General features: G+C 54.0%; 1 protein-coding gene across 2 annotated transcripts in view; it reads right to left on the bottom strand.

Moving 5' to 3' along the window:
* Nucleotides 1-27294, bottom strand: part of SCAP (SREBF chaperone) — a 123286-nt gene that overhangs the window by 94570 nt on the left and 1422 nt on the right. For both annotated transcript variants that reach the window (XR_010428591.1, XM_064646754.1), the window contains exons 2-11: nt 21415-21541; nt 19993-20150; nt 9490-9710; nt 8216-8321; nt 7222-7394; nt 6366-6492; nt 4912-5024; nt 4133-4227; nt 3594-3692; nt 2343-2555 (exon numbers count right to left, since the gene is read on the bottom strand). Coding sequence is in view for 1 of the 2 variants with exons in the window: in XM_064646754.1 (XP_064502824.1) it covers nt 2343-2555; nt 3594-3692; nt 4133-4227; nt 4912-5024; nt 6366-6492; nt 7222-7394; nt 8216-8321; nt 9490-9710; nt 19993-20150; nt 21415-21541 (1432 nt within the window). In the remaining variant the exon portion in view is untranslated. The remainder of the gene's footprint in view (nt 1-2342; nt 2556-3593; nt 3693-4132; nt 4228-4911; nt 5025-6365; nt 6493-7221; nt 7395-8215; nt 8322-9489; nt 9711-19992; nt 20151-21414; nt 21542-27294) is intronic.

Here is a 27294-nt window from a genome sequence, read left to right as displayed (position 1 = left end):
GCAGGTCTGACCCCCCCAGACAGGGCTGGAACGGCTCAGGTGGGGGTTCTGGATCCCCAGTTGTGCAGGACACATGGCAGCAGCTCCAGGACTGGGGGGGATTTAACTGGAACTGCCAGTGGTGGCTGACTGGGAATTCCCCTAATTCCATTAGAAACATCCAACCCAGACACAGAGGGCCGAGCAGGGGCAGTCACTGGTGTGACCACTGCGGCCACACCCGCAAAAGGTAAAGCCTGAAGCCTCTCATGCAGCAAAAAATATCCCCTAAATGTCTGTATCCCACAGGATCTGCAGGAGCAGACCATGATTTCTACCCATAAAAGTCATCCCAAGGCTCAGACAGTCTCCTAAGGGTGCTTATGGAAAGCAGGTTATTTTCCATTCGCCGTGGGGCAGCACGAGGCCCGTGGAGGCCTGAGGAGCTGTGGGAATGGGGGATCCCCCCTGTGGGAATGGGGGATCCCCCCTGCAGAGGCCCAAGGAGCTGTAGGAATGTGGGATTCCCCCCTGTTGGAATGTGGGATCCTCCCTGTGGGAGTGTGGGATCTCCCCTGTGGGAATGTGGGATCCTCCCCATGGGAATGTGGGATCCCCCCTGTGGGGATGTGGGATCCTCCCTGTGGGAATGTGGGATCCACCCCTGCAGAGGCCCGAGGAGCTGTGGGAATGTGGGATTCCCCCCCGTGGGAATGTGGGATCCCCCCCTGTGGAGGCCTGAGGAGCTGTGGGGATGTGGGATCCCCCCTGTGGGAGTGTGGGATCCTCTCTGTGGGAATGTGGGATCCCCCCCTGTGGGAATGTGGGATCCCCCCCTGTGGGAATGTGGGATCCTCCCCGTGGGAATGTGGGATTCCCCCTGTGGGGATGTGGGATCCCCCCTGTGGAGGCCTGAGGAGCTGTGGGTATGTGAGATCCCCCGTGGGAATGTGGGATCCCCCCTGTGGGAATGTGGGATCCCCCTCTGTGGGAATGTGGGATCCCCCCTGTGGGATGTGAGATCCCCCTGTGGGATGTGGGATCCCCCCGTGGGGCTGAGGGCTCCCCGGGGCTGAGGGATCCCCCTGTGGGGCTGTGGGATCCCCCGTGGGGTGAGGGCTCCCCGAGGCCGTGCCGTACCATGATGTGGGATCCCCCTGTGGGGCTGTGGGATCCCCGGGGCTGTGGGATCCCCCTGTGGGATGTGGGATCCCCCCGTGGGCTGTGGATCCCCCGTGGGGCTGAGGGCTCCCTGGGGCCGTGCCGTACCATGATGTGGGATCCCCCCTGCGGGATGTGGATCCCCCTGTGGGCTGTGGGCTCCCCGGGGCCGTGCCGTACCATGATGTGGGATCCCCCCGTGGGGCTGAGGGATCCCCGGGGCTGTGGGATCCCCCCGTGGGGCTGTGGATCCCCGGGGCTGTGGGATCCCCCCTGTGGGATCCCCCCTGGGGCTGTGGGATCCCCAGGGCTGTGGGATCCCCAGGGCTGTGGGATCCCCCCTGGGGCTGTGGGATCCCCCGTGGGCTGAGGGCTCCCTGGGGCCGTGCCGTACCATGATGTGGGATCCCCCCTGTGGGCTGTGGATCCCCCCGTGGGGTGAGGGCTCCCCAGGGCTGAGGGATCCCCCCCTGGGGATGTGTGATCCCCCCTGGGGCTGAGGGCTCCCCGGGGCCATGCCGTACCATGATGTGGGATCCCCCTGTGGGGCTGTGGGATCCCCCCTGTGTGATCCCCCCATGGGGTGAGGGCTCCCCGGGGCCGTGCCGTACCATGATGTGGGATCCCCCTGTGGGATGTGGGATCCCCGGGGCTGTGGGATCCCCCCGTGTGATCCCCTGTGGGGTGAGGGCTCCCCGGGGCCGTGCCGTACCATGATGTGGGATCCCCCTGTGGGGCTGTGGGATCCCCCCTGTGTGATCCCCCGTGGGCTGAGGGATCCCCGGGGCTGTGGGATCCCCCCTGTGTGATCCCCCCTGGGGCTGAGGGTTCCCCGGGGCCGTGCCGTACCATGATGTGGGATCCCCCCCGTGGGCTGTGGGATCCCCGGGGCTGTGGGATCCCCCCTGTGTGATCCCCCCTGGGGCTGAGGGTTCCCCGGGGCCGTGCCGTACCATGATGTGGGATCCCCGGGGCTGTGGGATCCTCCCTGTGTGATCCCCCCTGGGGCTGAGGGCTCCCCGGGGCCGTGCCGTACCATGATGTGGGATCCCCGGGGCTGTGGGATCCCCCCTGTGTGATCCCCCCTGGGGCTGAGGGCTCCCCGGGGCCGTGCCGTACCATGATGTGGGATCCCCGGGGCTGTGGGATCCCCCCTGTGTGATCCCCCCGTGGGCTGAGGGCTCCCCGGGGCCGTGCCGTACCATGATGAGGCGCTGGGCCAGGCGGGTGCGTGCGAAGAAGTAGATGAGGCGGAGGCGCTTGGGCAGGCGCAGGTTGCGCAGGGACGAGGGCTGCAGGGTGATGGTGTGCGGGCTGGACGCGCTCGCCCGCGCCGGGGGGGCCCGGGGGCGGCACGGCGCCTTCCCCGGGGGCAGGATGGACTCGGGGGGCACCCGCCGGTTCAGGTCGGCCAGCTGGGGAGACAGGGAGGGACGGTGAGGGAGGGAACCCCGGGGAGGGGAGGGAACCCCGGAGAGGTCCCGCAGGGAAATGTCCCGGCACAGACTCTCCCCCAGCCGTGGCCGTGGTGTGACCGTGGCCCCTTCCACCACACCTACTGAGAATCATGGAATCATGGAATGGTTGGGGTTGGAAGGGACCTCAAAGCCCATCCTGTTCCACCCCCTGCCATGGGCAGGGACACCTCCCACTAGCCCAGGTTGCTCCAACCCGGCCTTGGACACTTCCAGGGATCCAGGGGCAGCCACAGCTTCTCTGGGCAACCTGTGCCAGGGCCTCCCCACCCTCACAGGGAAGAATTCCTTCTCAGTATCCCATCTAACCCTTTCCTCTGTCAGTTTGAAGCCATTCCCCCTCGTCCTGTCCCTCCATCCCTTGATAATAGTCTCTCTCCATCTTTCCTGTCGGTTCCTCCATGTCCTGGAAGGCCACAATTAGGTCACCCCAAAGCTTCTCCTCTCCAGGCTGAACAATCCCAATTCTCAGCCTTTGCTCCCAGCAGAGCTGCTCCATCCCTCTGATCACCTTGGTGCCTCCCCTGGACTCACTCCAACAGCTCCATGTCCTTCCTGAGGGTGTCTCATTCCCTCAGGTGTCCTGTCCCCATCCCTGGGAGTGTAACTGGGCAAGCACAGGAACTTTAACAGCTCAGGCCCCCCAGGACCAGAGGACACGGCCTCAAGTTGTGCCAGGGGAGGTTTAGATGAGCTATTGGGAAAATTTCTTCCTGGAAAGGGCTGTCCAGCCCTGGCACAGGCCAGAGGCCCCATCCCTGGGGGGACTGACAAGCCACCTGGATGTGGCAACTGGGGACACGGTGGTGACCAAGGTGGTGGTGCTGTTTGATGGTTTGACTTGATGATCTTAAAGGTCTTTTCCAACCTTAATGATTCCATGACCCTCTGATTCTATGGGTTTTTTCTGTTTGAAGGGTGAAAGTCCCCCAGCACAGCAGGGAAGGAAGCCCAGCCGGCCCCGTGTCCCTTCCCCACCTCCATCCGTCGGATGTCGATGGACAGCACGGTGGTGAAGAAGAACATCTGCAGGAAGAAGTCGGACACCAGGCCAACCACGGCAAAGAGGCAGAACTCCTGTGGTGGGAGACAGGGATCAGCTCTGATTTCAACCCCAGAACAAGGGAACTCAGCAAAGCCTTGCCCAGAGCCCAGGGCTGGGTGTTCTACTGACAAACCCCAGAGTGACTGAGGGTTTAGGGCTGGGAAATTTCATTTTATTCAGATTCTCATCCTTTGCTCTTTTTAGCCACAAACCGTGTGCCTCAGGAGCACCCACGGTGACACTGGGACAGGAGGACAGGACACTGGGACAGGGAACAGGACACTGCCAGCAGAGCAGGGCAGGGGGGCAGGAGAGCAGGACACTGGGACAGGATGTGGCACTTGGGGACGAGGTCAGTGGTGGCCTCGGCATGGCCAGGGATTGGTTGGACTCAGTGGTCTCCGAGGCTTTTCCAAGCCAAGCAGTTCCATGGCTCTGTGCCTCGAGCCTCTGTCCCACTGCCCACGCTCACCTGGATGGCCGGGACCAGGGTGAAGTACCCGATGAGGATGATCCCCAGCTCCGTTGCCATGTTCTTCATGATGGACCAGCTCTCGTTGCTCAGCCCTGGAGAAAGGCAGGGACAGGTCAAAGGAGCCTCTTCCCTGGTGCCAGCAAAGGGAACTGCATTTCCCTTCTTCAGAACCACAGACAACAGGCAAAAAGGGCCTTTCAGGCTAAAATTCCAGAGTGCAAAGGCCCACTGAGGTCTTGGGGCTTCTTTTCCACCTGGGATGCAAAACACCTTTGTGTTTTGTTATTGTTAAAACTAGATGGATTTTTCTGGGCATCACTCTGGGCTCTGTCCTCCCTGATGGTTAGAAACAGCTTTGAAGTTTGCAAGTTCCACTTATCCATGGTTTGGGCACACTCAAATCCTCACTCGGGCACAGAGTGTTTAGAGAATGGAAAAGATAATTTTGTCACAATTCAGGAGAATTTGGTACCACCTGTGGACTGCACTCAGGATATCCCTGACACGAGGACAAGGTGCTCAATATTACACCAGCAGATCCAGCTCTCCCTTACTAATCTGTTTTTAAACTTATTTAGCCATGTCTCAGTCCACAACCCCAAAAAGCAGTGCCCACAACGACAGGGTTATGTTATTTCTCGGGATTAAAAATGGGACAAAAAGATGAACCATTCACATTGTTTTCCTCCATGGAGCAGAATCAGACCTCTCCCCCTTTCCCAGTCCTTGGGATTCCCCAGTTTCCCTCCCTGGAGCCTCCCAGAGCAGAGCCCCACCTTGGGCGATGCGCAGCTTCACTTCCAGGTCCACGGGCGTGGAGACGACGGACTTGGTGAGGACCAGCACGTTCTCCAGGCCAATCACCACCACCAGGTAGGGGAAGATCTCCCTGCAGGGCACAGAGGTGGAGCTGAGGGGGAGATCCAGGGTGGAAAGGAGGAAAGAGGCAGCTGAAGCAGCAAACCCAGCCCGGAGCCGAGGTGAGGAGACACCCCCAGAGCCCAGTCCCTTCTCCCAGGGTCACGCTGGGATGGGGGAGAAGGTTTGTGTTTAATCCCCACTTTTGCAAAGCTGCAGGAATTTCTGGAAGTGGCCCTTGTGGAGCACCACTGCTTTAGTGTTGGTGCTTCCCAGGGTGGGGGCAGAGCCCTCACTCTCCAGCACCTGGTACAAGGAGGTGTAAAGAGAGGGGTGGACCTGGAACACTGCAGTGGACTTGGGGGTAATTAGTCATCAGGGAGGGGGGTTGGGAGTGTGTCCCACCTCCACAGGGACCATCTGATAAACCCCAGCTCAGCACCACAGCAAACACAGCTTTCCAACTGGAATTCCCAGGTGAGGAGCAGGGGCAGGGCCTGGCTTGGGCACCCTGTGGGCCAAAGTTCCAGCCTGGGGGGCTCTGAGTGATCCCACCCTGGGCAGTGAAGAGACATGTGAAGGGATTTCTCAGCTGGGAGGTGGTGGAGCTCTGCTCTCCAGCCATAGCACCGGGAACAACCCCAGCTGAGCATGTGCTTTGTGCATAAATAACCTAAACCCTGCCAGAGAGAGCCAGGAGAACACCCTGCAGGCAGCACAGTAACCTAAACCCTGCCAGGGAGAGCCAGGAGAACGCCCTGCAGGCAGCACAATAACCTAAACCCTGCCAGGGAGAGCCAGGAGAACACCCTGCAGGCAGCACAGTAACCTAAACCCTGCCAGGGAGAGCCAGGAGAACACCCTGCAGGAAGGACAATAACCTAAACCCTGCCAGGGAGAGCCAGGAGAACACCCTGCAGGCAGCACAATAACCTAAACCCTGCCAGAGAGAGCCAGGAGAACACCCTGCAGGCAGCACAATAACCTAAACCCTGCCAGGGAGAGCCAGGAAAACACCCTGCAGGCAGCACCTCGGGACAGGAGACTGCTGTGAGGAAAGGGCTGGAAATCCTCAAACAAAGACAGTGCAGCCACAGGAGGAGGTGTGGGAGAACCTGCTCAGCCCCGGGAAATCAGGTTATGAACAAGACGTTCTCCCAACAATTCCTGCTGCTTCAGGCACACAGAGCCAGCTGCTCAGAGGAACCTCCTGGAGGACTGGGCTCTGGCCAGCAGGGAACACATCCCCTGATCCCTGGAGAGCTGTGATGGTGCCTGTGCAGGGCAGTGTGTGACTGATGCCCCAGGAGCACCGACCAGCAGGTCCCAGGTGATCCCACGTGCATCCCCCCGGGAAAGGGGCCGGACATACCCTCCATTGAGCGTGGGGGTGAGGCCAAAGAGGGTGCAGAGCCCCACGGACATGAGCAGGGAGCTGAGCACTGTCACCACTGCAGCCAGAGCCAGGCCCCACTTGGACTTCACCATGTCGATCTTCCCTGGAAAACACAGCACGGATGAGCAGGAACAGCCCAGGGCACCCACACAAAGGGAGGAGGGACCCTCGTCCTGACTGACTTCAGGAGGTAACCGAGACCCCACAGCCCCCAGGAAAGGGGAGTTCAGTGTCAGTGCCTGAGGTGCAGCTCCCAGAGCCTCCCAGAGCCTCCCAGCACACGGCTGGGACACGGCACAGTGCTGGTTCCCAGCTCAAACCAATCCCAGCCCAGCACTGAGGGCTGAAAAAAAGGAACTGAAATGTGGCCAGAGGGGTCTGACCTGTCTGATAATGGATGGAATAATCTGGGGAAAGAAGTCATTCCTATGGCATTTAAAAGCTGCCTGAGACAGAAAACACCCCAGAAGTTATCACGGAATCACGGAATGGTTTGGGTGGGAAGGGAGCTTAAGAATTATCTTGTTCCAACCCCCTGCCATGGGCAGGGACACCTTCCACAAGACCAGGACACTTCCAGGGACGGGGAGGTGTATCACAAGGAATAACCCCACACCGCCTAAGGGGACAAATTAGCAGAAAGTGGATAAAAAGGACTATGAACTGTCTCCATGAGAGCCCAGGGTAACATTCCAAGAGCAGCACTGCTGCTGAGACAGGCGGGAATGGCAGTGCCACAGCCAGCAGTGTCTCATGGGGGCCCTGCAGCCCTGACCCCAAGGCAGCTGGGAGGTGCCCAGGTGGCCCCCAGCCTGCAGGGCCCCCACCGTACGTGTGGAGAAGTAGATGTAGGCGAAGAGGATGATGTAGGTGGTGACGAGCGGGATGAGCTCGGCGATGCCGATCTCCTCCTTGAAGTGCACGTGGACCACGCTCTCCTCTCGCAGGGAGCAGTTGGGGCTGGGGTGCAGCAGCTTCAGGCGCGAGCGGAGGCTGCTCAGGAACCTGCACAAGGGAGAGCAGCAGAGCAGGTGCCTCACACCGCTCCCAGAACCCACACACAGTTCCCAGAGCCCAGCAGGAAGCGGCTCCATGGATTCACTGGGACCAACAGGGCGTGGGTCTCTCCAGTCTCACTCCCAAGGCTGTTCCTGGGTGGCCCAAACTCACAGACCTTGATTCCTGCCAAGATCTGCTGTTCATTCTCTCCAAATCTATTTAAAGCAAAGGCTCATCAACCAGAATCTGGGCCCTGGGGAACAGGACACGCCGTGGTCTCAAACACCCCCAGAATTTGCACAGAATCACAGAATTCTGTGTAAAAATGGCTGGGAGAGGTGCCACACGACAGCCCTGGGGGCTGTGGGGTCCTGCAGAGCAGGTCTGGACTCCTGTGCTGCCAATTCCACCCCAGGCATCCCCCGGGGAATTCTGTGCAGCACTGAGTCCTCAGATCCACTCGATCCATGCTGGCTTTGCCAAAGTGCTTTCACCGGTGGAACCAGTGGTTACTGGGAAGCAAACCAGTATGTGAGCAGGGAACTGGGTCAAACCAGCCCCACTGGACCCTGGATGCCACAGGAATTCCCAGTGGCATCTCTGGATATTACAGATAATATTTTTTAATGAGGAGCTGAGAACTGATCGTATTTTATCTCCTTAAAACACGGCGAGTTTTCCCTCCCAAACAGCTCCTTCGGAGGATCCAAAGTACCTTAAACCCCAGGAGAATGGAGACCAAAGGCAAACACGGCAGTGGTGAGTGGAGCAGAGAGCCCATGTTCTGGGAGCAGCCCCAGGCCCCGGGGAGCCGGGCTGTGCCTCACCTGGAGTCGTAGCGCTGCAGCGCCAGGGTGACGGTGTAGGACACCACGCGCTGCCGCTTGGACAGGCTGACCCCGCTGCTCCTCCCGGGCAGCCCGAACAGCAGGTCTGCAGGGACACAGGGACAGCACTCAGGGGACAGCAGGACAGGGGACAGCAGGACAGGGGACAGCAGGACACGGGGAGAGGGCACACGGCTGTGCCTGGTGAAGAACAGCGGTGGCTGCTCCTATGGAAGCACTTCCCGGTGCTCGGGGACACCAACGGATGGGGGCAACACCCGGGGCAGGGAGTGGGGATGGAGCATCACAGAGATTGTGTCAGATATTGTGTATCACAATATCTGCATCACAGAGATTGTGTCAGCACTGCTGAGGCCCCACCTCCAGTCCCAGGGCAGTTTTGGGGTCCCCAGGCACAGGACATTTGAGGGGCTGGACAGGGTGGAGTCCCCATCCCTGGGGATGTGGCACTTGGGGACATGGTCAGTGGTGGCCCTGGCAGTGCTGGGGGAATGGTTGGGCTTGGTGGTCTCAGAGGGCTTTTCCAGCCCCAACAATTCTCTGATTCCATGATTCTCCCTCTACTTCATTTGCAAGTGAGCTCCCACACAGGCTCCAGGTGCTCCATCCTCAGTGTGCTCACACTCTGGATGCTCAAAAATAGCCTTTAAAGCAAACTTACTTCAGGGTTACAACTCCCTTTTCAGACACGTCCCATTATACCTTTTACACTTCCTGACAGGTACAGAGTTCCTTTAAAACCAAAGGACTGAAACAGCATTTAATACACCATTTCCTCTGGCATTATGGAGCCACTAATGATCCCACACATGGTCAGAAGGTTTTTTTTTAATTAAGAGAGGAAAAATACGTTTCTGCTCTCCATTGTCAGCTCGGGCTGTGTGCAGGGAACCATCAGTGAAGGCCCAGGGGAGCAGGATTAATGCTCATTTATCCCTGACAACGGGGAGTGTGACAGAGGGAAAAGCCAGGCTGGAGCTTGGGTGGAGTGAGAGGAACAAAACAGCTGCTATTTTTACCTGCAGAAAGGAGCCTGACTGAGTGAATTATTCATCTTCCACATTCTGAGCTCAAACACAGATATAAAATAAGAGCTGTCACAGATTGGGCACCTTCCTTTCAGCTGCTGTGAGTGACAAAATGCCGCCCAAATCGGGACTTGGAGCAATCCAGATGCTGGAATTAGTGAGGATGGAATAACAATGGAATCCAGGGGCAACTCTCACAGCTCCTGTGGCACTGCAGCACCTCACCTTTGAGAGTGGCTGACGTCTGCAGGGTCTTTGGCTCATGCTGGTGGATGGTTTTGAAGATGTCTGGGTCGGCGTTGAAGCGCTCCCGGTCGTTCTGCCAGAAGTTCCCTGGAGACAGCAACAGGCAGCCGTGCTCCGGGAGCAGGTTCCGCAGCTTCCTGAGGCCAGGCAGGAGATCTGTGACCTGCAGGCAAAGCTCCTCCAAGCTCCTGACTCCAGAACTGAAAGGCAAACACGGGGGAGTGGGACCCAAACTGCCCTGTGTGTGTTTAACTCTCCCTAAGGAAAGGCAGAGCCGCCGAGATGGACATTCCAGCACCTTCCTCACTGGGTCGCTGCTCTTCTTCCTCACAGCTGAGCACCAGGAGCTTCCTTCTCCCTGGAACCAGGCACAGGCTCCAGAACTCCATCCCCACTCCTCTGGGTGCTGCCTGCCCACACAGCTCTCACTGCTCACCCATCCTCAGTGACGCGATTCCCACTCGCACATTCTCCACTCAACAGAGAGAGTGTCTCCCTGGAATTCTTCTTCCAAGCCCCCAAACCCCTCTGCACACCTCTCTCCACACACAGAACGGCATGTGTTACAGGAATCCTGGCCAGCCCTCCTGAAGTGGATCCTCTGAGGTGCCCAGAGTGCTCTAAAACCTTCCAAGGATTCAATGTCTCACCTGGCTGTGGTGTCCTCCCAGTTCCCCTGCTTTGTGTGGAAAGGAGAACTTCTGAACCTTGGGGCTTCAGAAATCCACAGAGCTGTAACTGGTATGAACTGGAACCTGTGTTTGCTCCCAGACTTCCTTTACCACAGTGACAGAATCCTTATCAACCACTGATCCAAGCAAAACTCAGCCTGGGATTACACAAGGCCCTGGTGTGAAGGGTCAGTGACAGAACCAGCTGTTGGACAGACAAGGAGGAGCTGCTGGTCCAGAAGAGACAATTCCCTCCTTGGGACACAGAAACTGGTGGGATCTGCCCAGGAAAGGTGTACTGAGCAGAGGCCAAGTGAAGAACAGAGACCAGCCCTTGCTGGCTCCGGCCTCGCAGGTCACAGGAAGGTGGTTCCAGAGGAGATTGTTTCTATAACTACAAAGAGCAAACACAGAAATCAATCCATGATGATTTGTCTTTGTGAGGGCTCCCTCCAGAACCTGTATCCAGTGGCTGAATGGCAGGACACCTGGAGAAGTCACAGCTACCAAAAGACAAGACTGGAAAATACACCCGAAAAGAGGGTGTTTGTAGGGACAAAAGCTTTGGGAAGAACAATTTCAAGGGATTGATGCAGGGATGCCTCTGGTAGCTCCAGGAAGAGCCAGCTGACCATGTGTAAGGTGACAGATAAGGCCACACAAAAGAAGAAAAGAAACCCTCCTGGTGGTTTCCTGGAAAACCCCAGCACTGGGAGACATTCCCAGGAACTGATAAAAGGATTAAAAGGAAGAAACAGAGATAACCCAGGAACTGGACCCTTGGGCCTATTTCATCTGCCTATCACCCCAAAATTAGTTTACTGACTGCAGCCACTCCAACTGCCTAAAGAGAAAGGTATAAAAAGAGATTGGACCCGAGCAAAAGCTATTCCTTATACACAGACACTCATTTTGCTTTTGCTCCACAGCACTTCAAAACTTTTCCTGATTACTTCGTTGTAAGTTGTTTTTGCTCTATGCTGTGCACTTCAGTTTTTTGCTTTACTTATTTCCTGTCAGTTGTTTTACTTCTCTATAAGTTGCTTTTGCTTTAGTGTGTGAGCCTACGCTTTGCATTACTGTTATTATTATTATCACTACACAGTTTAAGTGTGGGTTTTTTGCAGTTAGACCCTCTTCCAGACATAGTGAACCTCACAAACTGTCACAAATTTGTATAAATAAAGGTGTTATTTCGTGAATTGTTCGAGTGAGTCCATTTTCAGGTGCTGAAATAACTCATAGGAGGAACCTGCTGGGGGGTTTTCTGACCACTTTTGCTGCAGTCCTTACATAAAAGGTACCAATAATTCCTGTCCTCTGGGGAATCTGTTAAGTGAAGGTGAGACAACAGCAGAATGTTCTGGACATTAAAAGGCTTTGATCTCCTGGGGGACACTGACAGACACTGATAAATTAATATAGGCTGGACAGAAAATTCTTCTTTTCTGCCCCTTTTAAGGTGACAGAAAATGGTACCAGGAAAGTGTCAGGAATATTCTTCGGCAAAAATGCAAATTTACCTCTTCCCAAGTGGAGCAAGAGTGCACTGAAATGCTTAAAAAAGCTAAAGGGAAAGTTCTGAAATGCTTGAACCACCTTAAAACTCTTCCTGCAAACCACAAAGAGAAACCACCGCCAGAAAAACAAACTGCTGGAGTCAAACAGCCCCAGAAGCCAATAACTCATCCAGATATGGGAATCTGGAAAGGGCATATTTGCTGTGACAAAACCACAGAAAACTCTATTTCTAATGAAGGTTAGAATTGCTGTTCTGCACGATGATTCCTGCTCTCCAACAGAGGTGGCAAAAATGCAAGAAAATACAGAGGAACTGGAATTACAATTCCAACAACAAAGTGTGTTTGGTGCACAACAAAAATCCAAAGATTCACCTGCTTCTAAACTGATCGGTGATGTTGAATATGTGGGTTTGAAATCAGACAGTAAAGGATTAAAGTTATCGTTATCCTGTAAGAGGGAGACGGGAGAAAACCGGAAAACTCCAGTTTCTGAACTGGTGGCTAAAAACAAGTTGTTTAGAACTGAAATGAACAACCTCGAGTTTCCACTTCCCAGGCTGGGAACAAAAGGAGCTGCAGGTAAATGAGGTGATAACAGCTTAAAAAGAACAAAACCCGCTGCTGTTAAACGACTGTACATCAACGAAACTGCCAGGTGTTAAACTCACTGAAGGCAGGGTTTGCCAGGCCACTAAAACCCACCGACAGAACTCGGGAAAACAATTCCTGTGGGCTCTCCACTGCAGGCACTTGTCTGCCAAGGCGTTTCTGCAGCGACTCAACAGCTAAAACACAGCGGGCCCCTAAAACACAGCGGGCCCCTAAAACAAACACAGAGGGCCCCTAAAACACAGCGGGCCCCTCAAACCCAGCGGGCCCCTCAAACACAGCGGGCCCCTAAAACACAGCGGGCCCCTAAAACACAGCGGGCCCCTAAAACAAACCCAGCGGGCCCCTCAAACACAGCGGGCCCCTAAAACACAGCGGGCCCCTCAAACACAGTGGCCCCCTAAAACACAGCGGGCCCCTCAAACACAGCGGGCCCCTCAAACACAGCGGGCCCCTAAAACACAGCGGGCCCCTCAAACACAGCGGGCCCCTAAAACACAGCGGGCCCCTAAAACAAACACAGCGGGCCCCTCAAACCCAGCGGACCCCTCAAACACAGCGGACCCCTCAAACACAGCGGGCCCCTCAAACACAGCGGACCCCTCAAACACAGCGGACCCCTCAAACACAGCGGGCCCCTAGAACACAGCGGGCCCCTAAAACACAGCGGGCCCCTAAAACACAGCGGGCCCCTCAAACACAGCGGACCCCTAAAACACAGCGGGCCCCTCAAACACAGCGGGCCCCTCAAACACAGCGGGGCCCTAAAACACAGAGGGCCCCTAAAGCACAGCGGGCCCCTAAAACACAGCAGGCCCCTAGAACACAGCGGGCCCCTAAAACACAGCGGGCCCCTAAAACAAACACAGCAGGCCCCTCAAACCCAGCGGGGCCCTAAAACACAGCGGGGCCCTCAAACACAGCGGGCCCCTAAAACAAACACAGCGGGCCCCTCAAACCCAACGGGCCCCTAAAACACAGCGGGCCCCTAAACCACAGCGGGCCCCTAAAACACAGCGGGCCCCTAAAACACAGCGGGCCCCTCAGGTGCTCCCGGCGTGGGAACAACGCCCAAAGGAAGAGGGGTCAGCGCTCACTCGGCCTTGGGGAATCCTCCTGCCTGTCTGGGGAAAACCGCAGAGAGAAAACCGTGGGTTCCCTTTTGCTGCAGAAAAATGCACCCTGATGTTTTGATTAAACTATCAAAATGTGACCCTGAATCAGGCGAGGCTGTAATCCAGCCCGTACCAGTGCAGTGGGATGCTGAGGAGCTGCAGGCACTGGAGTGAACTGAGCAAGTGTCCTCTCTAAAGGGAACTCCCAGCTCCAGGGACAGAGGCAGAGCCTTCAAAAAACCCTAAAGGCAACCCAGCTCAAACAGGGACTCCTGTCGAGGCTTTTACCTCCTCACAGGGGAGATCCACCCCCAAACCTGGGCACAAACTGTACAATCCAAGTGGCAAACTCTTCGGGAAGCAGCAGCTGGGATTTGTTTGGATCCCAAACCCCTCTTTCTGACCAGCCTCGCTGGCTCAGGAGTGAACCGAGCCCATTTCTCTTTTCCCTTTCCCAGGAACACCCTTAAAAAGCAGGAAGGGCACTCAGCAAAGCTGGGGTGACCTCACCCCCTCTCTGTTCCTGTACCCAGCTGGTTGTCACCTACAACGAAATAAAGGTGTCTGACTGTGCTGAACAACCTGCTGAGTGTTCCCCTGGAAGGGAAACCCCTCTGGGCTTGGGGTTTTTAACCTTTTCCTCTTTCTCCAGGAATGCAACCCCCCCCATGACTGAAGACACTGCCAGCAAACTGCCCTGGAACTCTTTTACCTTGTGGGACATGCACAGAGACCAAGTCAACACTGGATACATTATTTTTTCGGGGTTTTTTAGTGGTTAATTTGTAGGAGGCCGAATTTTCACCTCATCTTTTTACAGGCACAAGCTACGAGCGAATCAGAACCGCCTGAGACTGATGAAACATCTCATAATTATTTACATTATTAGTTTATTAATTCTCATAATGTGTGTTTTCATCGAGAGCCACTTGTTGGAAGACCAACAATTAATAACCAAGTTATATAAAACAAACCATTTTATGTGTTATTAGTTTAAATTTTAATAAGTTCACTTTGTCTTTTCTCTTTATTAAATAAAACAATAGTGTGGAAAAACCTTTTACCTTATCAATATATACAATATTATTTCAATCAATTAAAAATTTAAAAATTCAACCAAATATATCTTGGAAGTAGACACCAAGATTTATGCATATATGAAATTACGTAAATATGTGTTAACCTTTCCAATTCTTCCTCAGGTAACTAGTTTTTTTTCTTCCTCCCTTAACCAAAAGGAAAGATAACTATAGAATGCAAATATGACCTGCAAATAAAATATAAAAAACCTATAACTATTTTTTTAAAAAAAGAAAATACTTATATTCTCCTAAGTACTTTTTATTTTACCTCACTTTCTGTTACCTATGCTAATCAATCATTGTTATCAGAATGTGATAAGAGCAATTTATCCACTGGAAAAAAAAAAAAAAAAAAGGGAAAACCAAGTTTATTTTAACACAACCTGTGCTTGCATCTTGTTTATAACAGAAACAAGGCATAAAACTATCATTTAATTTTATAAAATTCACGTGTGACAGGGTGGTCATAAACAAAAAACGTGTACTTCTGCTTAAGCTGCTTTTTATAAACAGAAATGGAGCATCACAAAGAAGAGTGGAAATCCACTCTTTCTGTCCCTAAAAGGAATTAACAGAAACATCATCTCACTAGGATGCTAAATTAAAAATGATGCTCTAAATGCACAAGAACACTCTTACACGTTGTAAACTATACTACAAAAGAAAAATAAATATATGCCTGCTTTTTAAGCACAAATACTGATATAACTTTAAAATATAGCTTTTAACAGAGCCTGGGCCTTCAGTCCCCAGGTGAGTCGAGCTGCTGGTGCAAAGTAATATTTCCACAATGACCCAGCTTGCTCTCCATCCCTGCCAGCCTCGGGTGTGGGGTGCAGGGAACATCCTGACAACAGCACTGGGAGCTCTCAAATATTCATGTATCAGCTACCAAACTGGTGCAATCACCTCAGGAAATCCAAACAACCCTCTAGACTTCTCCCTTTTAACTTTGGGAACTAATCAGTGGCCTTTAACAAACCTGTGACCAAAATGAGAGAGAACTGGTTAAAAAAAGAACCAAAGACCATCAGCTGATCACAGATGCACTTGGCATCACCCAGACAAACACCCCTCTGGCCCTCAGATGTGCCCATGGGTACAGTCAGTAACAACTGCCTTCACAAAGGAAAGGGGAAGGGAAAAACCACCTCACCCAACCAAACTCAACAGGTGATTTGGAATAGTACAATTGACTCAAACAGAAAATGGAATGCTGGTGGTATCCAGGCAGCCTGAGCCCAGCAGCAACACAGGGCTTTGGGACATGGAACACACCCAACCACTGCCTGAAAACCAAATCACACAGCACTGTGCTCTGCCCTCTGCAGCACAGAGGATGAACCCGAAAAGATGGAAATAAATGACAAACTGTTAATGCTAATATATGTACTGTACGAGGGCAACAAGGATTTGTTTGTGAAGGTAACACCATTAAAGCCCCAGGCATTTGTCCAGACACTGAACAAAATGTCTATAATTTAAATTAAAATTATTAGGGTAAATTAAAATTTATCCTAATGAAAATTTAAAAACAGTGCTCGTATATATCAATAAAAAATATGCTTCCATAAAACTTTGTGTAATTCAGTGCTTGTAGATAATGTCTTTGCAGATACAAGTAATGGCTCTAATGCTTGTGTTTGTAATTTTGTTAACATTACAAAACCCAATTTTAATTGCTATCAGTTTTTAGAACCTAATTATATTCTAATTCAGGATTTACAGCCCACCCCCACGAGCATGAATTTCACACCAGTGAAAGGGACTGCTGCAAGATGAGGACTTGAGGCAATTACTAAGAGGTGCTCAAGAAGATGGACAAAAAGCTAATTACTGCCTATCACAATGTAGAAGAAATATCCTGTGTGACAAAAGGAGTGAAAAAGGAGGGGGAACACCCCTGGTGAGACCCCCTGTCTGGGTGGGCCCCTGCAGCTGCCAGGATCTGCCATCAAAAGCTTCATGCTGTTATTACACTGTTGGGATTGACCTCCTTGCTTCTCATCCTAGTGATTGTGTTTATATTAAAGTTTGGGTCATTAGGGACCAATCAGCCCATGAGTTACCTGCACTGACACTGACAATCCCCAGGGTGTGAAATCACATCCCACTGCACAACTCTAACTGAATACTGTGCAGTTTGAGTGGCTGCAGCCACGGGGTGGGGACTGTAAGGTGATAGATAAGGCCACAGAAAAGAAGGAAAAACCCTCCTGATGGCTGCCTGGAAAAGCCCAGCACCTGGGGAGACATTCCCAGAAACTGAGAGAAGGCTGAAAACCAAGATATGGAGATTTTTTCTGTTCCTCTTAATGTGACACCACAGTGTGTCCCCACGGGGATGTTGTGGGGGCAGAGTGACACCAAAGCCCAGGAACTGGGCACATCACAAATTCCAGGTCACACCAAAGCCCAGGAACTGGGCACACCACAGATTCCAGGTCACACCAAAGCCCAGGAACTGGGCACATCACAGATTCCAGGTCACACCAAAACCCAGGAACTGGGCACACCACAGATTCCAGGTCACACCAAAGCCCAGGAACTGGGCACATCACAGATTCCAGGTCACACCAAAGCCCAGGAACTGGGCACATCACAGATTCCAGGTCACACCAAAGCCCAGGAACTGGGCACACCACAGATTCCAGGTCACACCAAAACCCAGGAACTGGGCACACTACAAATTCCAGGTCACACCAAAGCCCAGGAACTGGGCACATCACAGATTCCAGGTCACACCAAAACCCAGGAACTGGGCACACCACAGATTCCAGGTCACACCAAAGCCCAGGAACTGGGCACACCACAGATTCCAGGTCACACCAAAGCCCAGGAACTGGGCACATCACAGATTCCAGGTCACACCAAAGCCCAGGAACTGGGCACATCACAGATTCCAGGTCACACCAAAGCCCAGGAACTGGGCACACCACAGATTCCAGGTCACACCAAAACCCAGGAACTGGGCACACTACAAATTCCAGGTCACACCAAAGCCCAGGAACTGGGCACACCACAGATTCCAGGTCACTCCTGGTTTTACAGGGGGAGAGCTCAAAGCTCAGCCACCTTGGGCTGAGGAAAACACACCCACGGTGTCTTCCTGCCCAGTCACACTCAGCAACCACAGCTCCTTCTGGGCTTCAACATCAAAAATATAAAACAGAAGATAAAAAGAGGCCTGTTTGTAAATCAAGGAAATCCACTGTGCTCAACTTTGATAGGGACAAAAGCAACCTACAAGAACTTCCTAAGGACTTTCAGAATTTATCTCAAAATCAGATGTTTCCTCAACTGTCAGAGCCCACCACTGAAATGGTGACCTTACCCCAGTGTTTAGGTCGAAATATTGAGGTGGTTTTCTTCTGGTAATAATAATAATAATAATAAAAGTAATAATTTTGCCTCCATGTGGTACCACTGCTCATCAAGGGCAATGCCAAGGGGAGATAATGGAAATACAAGGAGAACAAAGGGAGATAAGGGGGGGACAACACAGTCCTGGCAGCAAGTTGTTTCTGCCTTGGACTTGGGAACAGATTATCATCCATGGGATAACGGGGGAGAGGGGCTGGGCACATGGACAGAAGGTCAGGCCAAGGCTGTGGGAGTTGGTAGGGGAGAGGAAAAAGTGAATCTGTGTTTAACAGTAAAAATGGCACTGCTAAAGAATGACCCCCAGAGCAGCAGCTGGGGGCAAGGGATGGGTCACAGCGGGCACATCCTGAGGCAGAGAGCCAGGGGCACCCTCAGAAATGAAGCAAAGGAGGTGGGGCAGTGAATCCTCCCTGACTGTGACAGCTGGAGGACAAAGAATGAAGGAAGCTCCTGGCTGGACAGCTGGGGGATGATCAGAGGCTCCAATATCACCATTTCCCCCATCTGGGCTGTTCTCAGCACCCCCATCCTCACCCAGCACCAAAGGACACTCTGGGAAGCCTCTCTGGCCTTTGACAGCAAACCCAGGCAGGAGCTTGGCCAGGGACCCCATGAAACCTGGAACTCTCAGACAAAACAGTGGATCTCAATGGAAAACTTATTAAAAGGAAAACCAAACCCACCAGGGTAATTTATGGTGCATAAAAGGCATTCTTGGCTTGCCAGGAGAGAACAGGAGGGGTCTGTCCTTTCAGTTCCTGACTCCTTGGCTGGGGGAAGCAGAGCAGGTCTCATCTCCTTGGGCCCCAAAGCTTTGGATGCAGCACCACACAGAAAATGCTTTAACTCACAGGAGAGACATAGAACTGTGGTGCAGGAAGAACCAGGTTAACAGGAAAATGCCAGGGAGCTGCTGGAAGGGGAGCCCCCAGTGCTGAGGGAAACAAGTGGGATCTCTCACGGGCAGGTCACAGAACCAGGGATGCAACAGTTGCCCAGAGGAGCTGTGGCTGTCTCTGGATCCCTGGAAGTGTCCAAGGCCAGGTTGGACAGGGTTTGGAGCAGCCTGGGCTAGTGGAAGGTGTCCCTGCCCATGGCAGGGGGTGGCACTGGATGGGCTCTCAAGTCCCTTCCAACCCAAACCATTCCAGGATTCTGTGATTATTATGTATGTTTATTAATAAGTTGTGATAAGACCCAGGGACGTCTGCCAATGACACAAAATCCAGGAACACTGTGGATTCAGGAAAGGAACAGAGGCTCTGGAGTGAAGGATGTGAGGGCTGGGACAAATTTAATCCCCTTTCTTTAAATAGTTCCTGCTGTGAGGTGGGACCTGGTGGGCTGGAAGGGACAGAGGGACACAGGGGTGGTGATAAATCCCCTCCTAATGGGAAAAAGGGCCCTGTGATCTCCCTGAGATCAGGAAAGGGAAATACCACACAAGTGAGACTCTGAATCCGTGCACGGCTCTGCTCTCCCACCTCCAGGAATGCCACAGCAGCAGTGCCAAGGGGAGGGCTCAGGATGGCACATGGAATACTGAGCATCTCACCAGTGAGCCAGGAGGTTTATGTTTGGCTTTACAGCCACAGGTATGGAGTGGGGAGTGGGAGTTCTCCCTGGAATTGTCTGGAAGCAGAGGAAAATCACTGTTGTAGGATAAACATCCTGCTGTGACAGGATAAAACAAAGCAGGCACAAACTGGTCCTAATAACAGCTGAAGGGAGAGTCAGGAGAAGGTTCCTGCCCACCTGGAATTCCCAGGAGCAGGGCAGGGGCACAGGAGCTCCCTGTGATTCACACCTGGTTGGTTATGAAGGAATTCTGTGACACTGAAATGGCTCTAACAGGTATCACCTTGGAGGCCCCATCCAGACTGTGACCAGAAGATTCCTGAGGATTATCAGTGATTTATCCAGAGGACAGGGAAGTTCTCCGGCACAAATGGGAACTGTTCTGTGTGAGGATGGATCCCACATCCCTTGTCAGCACTGATCCCTCATTTTCCTTTAATTTTGAGAGTGTCACCAACTCGAAGCTCACCCTTGGACCCAGAGGCAGTGGTTTACAGCCAGGTGGGTCCCTGGGCCTTACCTGTCCCTCAGGGCGTGGTTCCTGATCTCCTCCACCAGCTGGAAGACGCGGGACAGCGGGGCCCGGAACACATCCACGGCCAGGAAGTTCTTCTGCCACGGGGACACGGTGGCTTTCACAAAGATCTGCTGGATGTAGGCCACGGGAGCACCCACGTACTGCGGGGGGACAGGGGCACGGTGAGGGTCCTGGGCAAAGGGAAGCTCCCAGCAGGACCAGGCACAGCCTGGCACCTCTCGGGAAGGGCTGTGCCGGGCTCTGTTTGCCCTTCCCTAAGCAGAGGTGGAACGTGACAGGACCAACAGAGCAGGAACAAAAAGGGGGTTTCTCCAAGAGGCAAAATGCCACTGATGGTTCTGGAGCAGCCTGGGGCACCTCTGTGGGAGGCAGGGGCTGCCATTCCTGCTGGAGTTGGTCCCTGAAGGGCAGGCAGGAGCAGGGACTCACTGCCTCTCACAGACACCTCACGGTGCTGCAGATCCCCCCAGCCTGTGCTGGCAGGCGGGACTGGATGATCTTGGAGGTCTCTTCCAGCCTCAGTGGCTCTGTGATTCCGTGTGAACCCGCCCTGTCCCTCACAGTGGCAGAGGACACACGAGCAGCAACCAGCAGGTTCCTCACGGAGTCACTGCCAGGCCGCTCCCTTGGACACTCCAGGGACGGGGCAGCACAGCCTCCCCGGCCCCAGAACTGCTCCCAGTGAGGCTCAGGCAGCACAGCAGGGTCATTCCCCCAGCCCCAGAAATGCTCCCAGTGAGGCCCCAGCCCCAGCAGGGCCATTCCCCCAGCCCCAGAACTGCTCCCAGTGAGGAGGCTCAGGCAGCACAGCAGGGTCATTCCCCCAGCCCCAGAACTGCTCCCAGTGAGGCTCAGGCAGCACAGCAGGGCCGTTCCCCCAGCCCCAGAACTGCTCCCAGTGAGGCCCCGATAGCCCAGCAGGGCCATTCCCCCACAGCCCCCAGAACTGCTCCCAGTGAGGCTCAGGCAGCACAGCAGGGCCATTCCCCCAGCCCCAGAACTGCCCCCAGTGAGGCCCCAGCAGCCCAGCAGGGCCGTTCCCCCAGAACTCCCAGTGAGGTCCAGGTAGCCCAGCAGGGCCATTCCCCCACAGCCCCCAGAACTGTTCCCAGTGAGGCCCCAGCAGCCCAGCAGGGCCGTTCCCCCCAGAACTGCTCCCAGTGAGGCCCCGATAGCCCAGCAGGGCCGTTCCCCCACAGCCCCCAGAACTGCTCCCAGTGAGGCCCCGATAGCCCAGCAGGGCCATTCCCCCACAGCCCCCAGAACTGCTCCCAGTGAGGCCCCAGCCCCAGCAGGGCCGTTCCCCCAGAACTCCCAGTGAGGCCCCAGCCCCAGCAGGGCCGTTCCCCCAGCCCCAGCACTCACCCAGTCGGGTCTCTCGGTTCCCCCAGCCCCAGCACTCACCCAGTCGGGTCTCTCGGCCGGGTCCCCGTGCGGCGCCGGGCCGGGCGCGGGGGGAGCGTAATCCTTCACCGGGGTGCTGAACTCCACCGGGCCCGTCCCCGGCAGCGGCAGCTTCAGCAGCGGGTAACTGGGGAGAGACCAGCACACGGCAGAGTTGGGGCTCTGGAGGGACTCTGTGAGACAGAAGAGCCCAGAACACGAGCGGGCCCAGGCCAGTGCAGGCCCAGCTGTGCAGGACAGGGCACGGGGAGAGAGGGTTAAGGTTTCACGGGAACTGATCGGTGTCCTGTCCCAACACAGGAGTCTTTCCCCATTGGAAAGGGATGACTAAAAGTCCTGGAAGAGGAATAAGACAAATTCCTCCACCACCTCAAAGTTAGTCGTGCTAAAAACACTGAGCGTGGCCATGGCTCGGTTATTGCAAATCCTGCACAAACCCAAGACATTCAGTGCTTTCCAGGGGCTGCCTCCCTGCCCCAAACCCTTTATAATCCTCTCATTTTCCTCACTTGGATTGAAACCATTTCCAAAACTTGTCACTAATTTCATTTGTCCTCAAAGCACTTTTAAAGGCAGCAACGAGAAACAGCTAAAAATACTGATCTTCTTGCTCCTTTGCCCCCTAACCTTCGGTTGAGCAGCTGTCCCACAACAAAGGCTTGAAACTACTCAGAAGTTGAGAAACCAGTGTTTCAGAGAGTTTAGAACGGGCTTTGTAACTCCAGAGGTTCTCAAAAGTGGTTAAAAGCAAATCAGGAGTGAAGTGGTGGGACAAGCAGAACTGCAGATACAGCAATCATCGATGGGCTGGGACTGTCAGCACTGAAAGGAACCAGAGAACAGCCTGGGTCTTTTTGTGGCCTTACAACTCCCGATACATTTTCCTGTTCATAGATGAATTTTCTGGCAGTATTTCCAGAACAAATATAAAGGCCTTGGAATTGTTTTCATGCAACGCTCTGCCCACTTCATCAAGGCTTAGTTTGGATCATCAGAGGCCAGGGAGGAACAAGCAACGAGGCCTCAGAGTGAACAACAAACAGCCAAAAAAACCCAATGAAATCGGGGCAAAGCTTGTCAGATTTGCTTTTTATTAGTCTGACAGAAACACAACATCTACTTATTATCATTTCCTTATGGAACGGGAGGGAAGAGAAAAAGGAATAATAAAATATCAAAATCAAATCAAGGGATAAAACAAAGCACAGGGACTGACCAGACTGAGGGGGAATGATTTTTTCCCTAAATGATTTCGATGCCAGGACAGGACATCCCAGCATGTTGTTGGGCACGTGGACAAAGAAAAAGCTGAACCTGTTTTTTATTATAATCCCCATTTTCAGAGAAATGACCCACAGGAAACCCACGTCTAAAAGATTTGAAGTGAAGGTTAAACCAGCCCCTGTTGTCTGTACACAGCTGTGTGTAGCTACTACAGCCCTTACTGCAACACCTGGACTACTCATGGTGTGGATCCCAGGAGAGCTCAGTTATTGGGATTCCTGTTCTTGGGATTTGGGAGTTGGACCAGCTGATCTCCTGAAGTCCCTTCCAACTCCAACCAGTCTGGGACTCTGGGATCAACAGAGATGGCAGGAAAGCTCAGGAAGAAGTTCTGGGTTTGAGAAAAGCCCTTTTCAGATGCTCATGTCACCATGCACCTCAAACCCTTTGGAAAACCCATCATAAAGGAAAAATGGCTCATGCAACAAGCTGGAATTGGTGAACTGAAGTGAGAGTGCATTTTAGTCACCAAGCACAAGGCAGGTCTGAGCAAAAACGCTCCTCCAGCTCCTTTACACATTCCCAGGAGGGCTCAGGGGGCCAGGATGGAGCAGGGCCAGGTGAGCCCCAGGAACCCCACACTGGCAGGTTCCTCCTTCCCAGAGCTCCAGCACCCAGAGCAGCCAGGGAGGATGGAGGGGAGCAGGGGGCTGCCAGGTCCCAGGCAATACATGGAATTAAACCAGCTCCCAGCTCTGCTGGCTCACTGCAGGACAAGCTGCCTGTCTGCAGCCTCAGCTCTCGCAGGGACAGCCCAGCTGGAATCCCACTGCTGAGGAGAGGGGGAATCTGGTAACATTCCCTCTGCCAGAGGCTTGGGAATGTCAGTATCTGGCAGCAACAGCTCCTTTTCAGCCTTGGCAGGTGCACCAACAGGCCCTGTTTCTGAACAAGTGATGGTGGCTTTGCCCTGTTTCCCACTGACAGGGCCCCAGAACTCTGCCCTGGGAAAGGAGAACTCCCCTTTCCTGTGCAGCAGAACAGAGGCCTCATCACACCCCTCCTGCTCCAGCAGCATCAGGAAATCCCAGGGGAGACTGTTCTGAGGGGATCCAGAACATGAGGAGTCTGAGGGCAACTCAGCTCCTCTGGTTCCCCAAACGGTGCAAAACTGTGAGAGTGAAATGTTCTTCCAGCAATAAAGAAATAAATATACACCCTCCCAGGGGCTCTGGGTCCAGCCAGTTCTGCAGTTCTTTAGGAGCAGAACTTCCCTTTTCAGTTAAACAACAAACACCTGCAGAGCCTGAGCTGTTTAACCCCCCTGAACCTGCTGCACAGGCTCCTGGCTCATGTTGAACTCCACTGCACCCAGGAGCTGTTCTTCAGAGTGACACAGGCATCTCAAATTCACCCTGATGGCCACCTTTAGAGGCATCACCCGTTCCCTGGGCTGGCAGGAGGAACCACTGCTGTCACACAGTTCCCATTTTAGGGAAAAAAGGCAGATCCCAAAGCAGATCCGTTCAAAGGGGATGAGGAAAATAAGTGTCACCTACAAAGGATTTAGAGTAAAACAAAAAAACCTTCCCTCTGAAGCAGAGACTGACTTGGATTTTCAGACTACAGAGTGAGAATGAGTCACAGGAATCTGTGCTTTGGATATTACTTTATTGTCAAACCCAGAGCCATCATGTCTTGTCTCTCAGTGACATTAAAAGCAGTGTCCCCTCCAAGGCTGAAGACAAACATGTTCCACACCAGAACAGCCTCTGTGGTGACTGTGCCAGGTGACCCTCACCCTGCCCTCCCCAGGCAGGAGGAACCCCTGCATGTCACTGCTGCCACCCTGAGCCCAGAACTGAACCTGGATACAGGGGATTTATTCTGGACCACGGGAGTTATTTCAGCTTCTAAAAGCCTTCTCTGCACACGAGGATGGTCGGGTTTGACTGAGGGGAGGGGGAGGAAAACAACAACTGAGATCATTTCCTCTGCAGCAGAATTCCACAAGCTCTCCTTGATCCCAGAAGGATCAAGAGGACTGGTTCACCTCTCTCCCTTTGGGGAATTCAGGATGCAAGATCCACTCCTGTTTGCTGGAATGTCTTTACTAACCACATTTCAGGCTGAGAAATAAAGAACAGATCCCTTCTGCTCTCTTTCCTTCTCCTCTTCCCACCCACGTCTCCGGGGACAGGGAGGACCTTCTCAGCAATTCTGAGGATGTTTCCAGCTCCTTCCCTGCCCACAGAAGTCAGGAGGAACCCCCTGGATCACTGGGTATCTTCTTTCCTCTTTAGAAAGACCTGCCCAAGGTCAGGCTTAGGCCTTGTAGCTCCCTCCAGCTCCCTGACAGGAGGGGGGAGCCAGGGGGGGGTCAAGCTCTGCTCCCAGGGAACAGGGACAGGAGGAGAGGGAACGGCCTCAGGCTGTGCCAGGGGAGGGGCAGGTTGGATATTGGGGAAATTTCTTCCCTGAAACAGCCCTGGCACAGCTGCCCAGGGCAGGGGTGGAGTCCCCATCCCTGGAGGGATTTCAAAGCCCTGTGGATGTGGCACGTGGGGACATGGGCAGTGGCCTTGGCAGTGCTGGGGGATGGTTGGACTCAACGGTCTCAGAGGGCTTTTCCAACCTTCAGGATTCAGTGATTCCATGATTTTGTGTTCCCTGCTCTGTGCTGGGGGCTCTGACCAGCCAGGCTGCACAGGAACGCTGTCAGAAGGAGCTTCTGTTCCAAAGCTGGGCCTTGATCTTCCCCTGCCAGCTTCTTTCTCCCCATTCCAGCTCGTTTCTCACTCATTTTTGCAGAGGGGTGGCCGAGGTGAATCAGTGAGATCCGTCCCAGGAAAACACAGCATTTCCCAGGAGCACAAATCACCCAATCCCAGCAGTGAATCCATGCCAAGGACCAGTGCTGGGTCCTCAGCACGAGGCAAGGGCAGATGTGACACTGGGTGGCCACCAGAGAGGCCCTGCCCAGGCCAACAGAGCTGCCCTGGGGGTGCCCATCCCACAGCTCCCTTGGGAACCCCCCTGCCCAGGGATCAGTGTCCACCCAGGCACGGAGCCAACCCACACACAGGGGACCATCCCACACCCAGCAAACAGGCGGGAGGCACCTGGACTGCCAGGGATGTTCTCCAAGTGCTGGGTGCAGAGAGCAGCCCCTGGATTGAGCCCTGGCCAGAAAATGCCCCAATGACAGAGGAAACCAAGGAGAAATCCAACTCCCCTGGGACGCAGCCTGGTTGCAACGGGACATAATCAGTTCTATTTCTTGCTTTAAAGAGATCAACAGTATGTGGACTGCAGCTGCAAAGCTACCTGGCCAAGAGACGAGTTCTTCCCATATCCCTCAGAAGCATGGATCTGTGCTCCCTTCAGCACCACTTCCCTTCCCAGCTTGGAAACACCACAGCAAGTGGAAGGAAGGAGGGGTGGGGGGAAAGGGCACGCTCCAAACACCTTGATAAAGTAACAGCACCCTGGGACACCCCCAGGGATCCAGGGGCAGCCACAGCTTCTCTGGGCAGCCTGTGCCAGGGGCTCCCCACCCTCCCAGCCAGGAATCTCTTCCTGATACAGGAAATAGGTGAAGCTACAGGAGACAGAAGAAGTTTGTGGCACCATCCACCCTAAGAGGAAGACTTGAAGACCTCAACCCCAAACTCAGCTTCCCACACCCATTTCAGTGAGCTGTGCAGAGACAGCCTGTCAGAGCTGACTCCTGTCAGAGCTGGCTCCTGCCAGGGCTGGCTCCTGCCAGGGCTGGCTCTCACCACACTGATGTGCTCGGGGGTAGAAGGGCCCCGCTCCAGAACAGGTCTGACCTAATTAGCAAAGCCACTTCTCCAGCCAGAATTAACACCCAGCCACCAGCAGTTAATGCAGAGCAGAGCAGGGACTGGAACACCCCCCAGCAATGGCTTCTGAAGAGGGAGCACTTCAGCCACACTCCCGTTTTTGCCGAGGTTCTCTTGCTCTCCAGGGGTGTCCCTGAGTGTTTAACCCCTGTCTCTCCCAGGGTCATTATCTGCTTTGCTAACGAGCTCCTGGAGCTTGTCAAAGAAAACAGACTCTTCCCTTCACGCCTGATGGTGTCTTGGACGAGTTCCTGCAGCCTGGAGGTAACCAGGCACTGCAGAACCCTCAACTATTGGCACTTGGGAATGCAGACACTGCCAAACCCCACAGTTACCACAGACCACCTGGAGCCTCAGGGATGTGGTGGGAACACCTCAATTCCCTGCTCTGAACAATGCCAGGGCAGGTACAAGGCCTGACCCAGTGGGCTCGAGGTTCCCAAGAACAAGGACAGCTGCTGGTGACCCCCCTCAGATTTCCTCCTGTCTGGGAAATCCTGAATTAAGGAAGAGGAATAAGCATGGAGGTTTTGTTTTGACCCCTCCCAAAACACAGCACGTGTGGGTGAACATTCCCCACTGCAGCAGTTGTCCTGCATTCCTGAATCCACCCCGGGCAGGAGCACCTGGGAGAGCTGAAAAGCAGAGCCTGAGGCCAGGAGCAGCTCTGGGAAGTCATTCCCAAGCAGGAATGAGGTGGAACTGTGACTCAGGTGACTCAGGACACAGGTGGAACTCTGGTTTGGCCTTGCTGGCTGCAGCTTTCAGGTGAAAAAATGCCACCAGAGCT

The sequence above is a fragment of the Pseudopipra pipra genome, chromosome 1 (genome assembly GCF_036250125.1).
Source record: "Pseudopipra pipra isolate bDixPip1 chromosome 1, bDixPip1.hap1, whole genome shotgun sequence".
NCBI lineage: Eukaryota > Metazoa > Chordata > Aves > Passeriformes > Pipridae > Pseudopipra > Pseudopipra pipra.
Note: the sequence above shows the minus strand (reverse complement) of the source record. Positions and strands in the feature narration are given on the sequence as shown.